The 3,118-nt window shown below is 40.9% G+C and overlaps 1 protein-coding gene across 1 annotated transcript; it reads left to right on the forward strand.

The window, feature by feature from the left end:
• The first annotated feature begins 1,010 nt into the window (after positions 1-1,010).
• On the forward strand, positions 1,011-2,894 carry DDX53 (DEAD-box helicase 53). Its single transcript, XM_008067246.1, has one exon. It carries the CDS (start codon positions 1,011-1,013, stop codon positions 2,892-2,894), a length of 1,884 nt encoding a protein of 627 aa, XP_008065437.1.
• Positions 2,895-3,118: the final 224 nt, after the last annotated feature.

Consider the following 3,118-nt stretch of genomic DNA (forward strand, 5'->3'; position numbering starts at 1 on the left):
GAGGTAATGGGAAAAGTGGCGAACCATTAGAAATAGGCTCTAACATACTTTAGGCACCACTATGCCTTCCTTCTATTTATCATCCCTAAAACGATATTTTGAAACTGCCTGAACAAGTGCTGGAGTTAAGCTGAAGAATCCAAGGTAAAACACTGACCCTGAATGCGTGACTGACACCTGTAATCCCAGTATTTTGGGAGGCCAAGGCAGGAGGACAGCTTGAGATCAAGTGAACAAGACCAGCCTGGCCAACATAGAAAGACTCTGTCTATAAAAAAAAAATTAGCCTGACATGGGAGCACATGCCTGTAGTCCCAGAAACTGGGGAGGTTGAGGTGGGAGAACCACTTGAGTTCAGGAGTTCGAGTTTGCAGTGAGCTGTGATCTTGCCACTGCACTCCAACCTGGACAACCAAGTAAGATCCTATCTCAGAGAGAGGGAGGGAGGGAGGGAGAGATATGTAATGGTACAATTTAAGTTACACTAGAGGAAAGGGAAATGATACATTTATCTAAACAAACTGCTGTATTAACTCCAAAAGAAATTTACCAAAATACTTAAGTTAATGTTTTCAAAATCCACTACTTTTTCTCCTTTGGAAATACTTGATTTATAAAATGACAATGCATGTAAGTTCAAGGTCAGCTTCAAGGTTGCTCTCATGCTGAGCCAGAACTATCTCAAGGGGAGAGGAAAAGGCACACAAGACACATAAGTTAAGGAGACAGTCACTCTCAGGGAAAGTGAGTGTCTCTTAAATTTTTGCATCATAGGTGCCCACTTACCTCACACTAGTCTCGACCCTGTGATTGGTCAGGCTGTCAAAGCCCCTCCCCTACATAGTATCAAATAGTGGTTCCTTAGGTAACCACTTCATGGCTAGCCTGAGTCAGACCAGGAAGTAACTGGCAGAACTCTCTGAAGGATCAGAGGGACTAGAAAGAGGCGGCAGACCTGACCTTCTACCAACTGTATGTAGGGAAGAAGCCGATGCCACCACTATCCCACAATGTCCTGGACCCCAGAGTGGAAGAGGGCGGAGCTTAATCCCAGAGATCTTGGGACCCGCAGGCGTGGCAGGGGCGGCAGAGGCAGCAGCTGGAATGGCCCCTCTAACCATCAGGGGCCTAGGGCCACAGACTCCAATGAACCACCACTCTGCTTTAGATTGAAGAATGATGTGGTTGGTATAGTAATTGGTCGCGGAGGCTCAAAAATAAAGGAACTACAACATTTGACAAACACTAAAATACAAATCAAAAGGGGGGATTCCGAGTCAGAGGTAAAAATTTTTGGTGGCAAAGACAAGAAAGAAAACGCCAAAAAAGCTATAGAAACTCTTATTAAAAAACAAGAAAGCTACAATTCAGAATCCAATGTTGATAATACCACACCTCAAACCCCTGTTGAAAGAGACTTAAGTACAGATGATATTGTTAGGCAAGCTCGGCCACTGATAGACTGGGATCATGTTAAGGCAGAAGTGGAAGAGTGGAAAAAAAAGAAATGGGCAGATTTACCACCAATCAAGAAAAACTTCTACATAGAATCCAAAGCAACAAGTTCCATGTCTCAAGTGCAGTCAGATAACTGGAGAAAGGAAAATTTCAACATAATGTGTGATGACTTGAAAGATGGTGGAAAACGTCCCATCCCCAATCCAACTTGTGATTTTAAAGATGCCTTTCAAAATTGCCCAGAACTTTTGAAAAGCATAGAAAAGGCAGGTTTTAAAAAGCCAACTCCAATTCAGTCACAGGCATGGCCAGTTGTTTTACAAGGAATAGATCTTATAGGAATCGCCCAAACGGGAACAGGCAAAACATTGTCCTATTTATTACCTGGGTTAATTCATCTTGATTCCCAGCCAGTTCCCAAAGAAGAAAGAAATGGGCCTGGGATGCTAGTTCTCACACCCACTAGAGAATTAGCTCTTCAGGTAGAAGCTGAATGTTCAAAGTATTCATATAAAGATCTTAAAAGCATTTGTGTATATGGTGGTGGAAATAGAAAAGGACAAATAGAAGGCATTATCAATGGTGTAGATATCATCATTGCAACTCCAGGGAGACTAAATGATCTACAAATGAATAATTTTGTCAACCTAAGAAGCATAACCTACTTGGTCTTAGATGAGGCAGATAAAATGCTAGATCTGGGGTTTGAACACCAGATAATGAAGATTTTATTAGATGTGCGCCCAGACCGGCAGACTGTTATGACAAGTGCAACTTGGCCAGATGCTGTCCGTCACCTTGCACACTCTTATTTGAAAGAGCCTATGCTTGTTTATGTTGGTACTCTGGATCTAGTTGCTGTAAATACAGTGAAGCAAAATGTAATTGTCACTACAGAAAAAGAAAAACGAACAATTTTCCAAGATTTCCTACATGACCTGTCACCCAACGACAAAGTCATTGTATTTGTTGGCAGGAAACTTACTGTTGATGATTTATCAAGTGACTTAGGAATCCAAGGCATGCCTGTACAATCACTACATGGCAACAGAGAACAGAGAGACCGAGAGGAAGCATTAGAGGACTTTAAAAGTGGAAAAGTGAGGATACTGATTACCACCGATGTAGCATCTCGAGGTCTCGATGTTAATGATATTACCCACGTATATAATTATGATTTCCCACGTAATATTGAAGAATATATACACAGAGTAGGGCGTACTGGAAGAGCAGGAAAGACAGGCATATCAGTTACCTTGCTCACTTCACATGATTGGAAATTTGCCAGTGAATTGATTAAAATTCTGGAAAGAGCAAATGAAAGTGTTCCAGAAGAACTTGAAGTAATGGCTGAACAATACCAGCTACATCAACAAGAAAGGAACACAGGAAGATGGTCAAGAAAATATGGAGGAAAACCTAAGGAGTTTTATTAATGTTCATGTTGAAAAGTTGTTCCAGTCGATTGGCACAGTATTTGGACAATTCAAGGCAAGTTAAAGGTATATGCAGTATTCAAGATACATAAAGAAGTACTGGAAACATTGGCTGTTTGAAGACAAAACAAACTTGCAAATAATACTGCTAAGTTTTCAATTGTGTGTGTACCTCAATAAAAAAAAACAACTTAAAACTTAAATGAGAGAGTGGTAAACTATGT

This window comes from Carlito syrichta, unplaced genomic scaffold (assembly GCF_000164805.1).
Source record: "Carlito syrichta isolate Samal-C Ts95f unplaced genomic scaffold, Tarsius_syrichta-2.0.1 Scaffold309435, whole genome shotgun sequence".
Lineage (NCBI taxonomy): Eukaryota > Metazoa > Chordata > Mammalia > Primates > Tarsiidae > Carlito > Carlito syrichta.

What these genes read in the sequence shown, in the direction of transcription:
- DDX53 (XM_008067246.1), top strand. Translation starts at nt 1,011, where the DNA reads ATGTCCTGGACCCCAGAGTGGAAGAGGGCGGAGCTTAATCCCAGAGAT.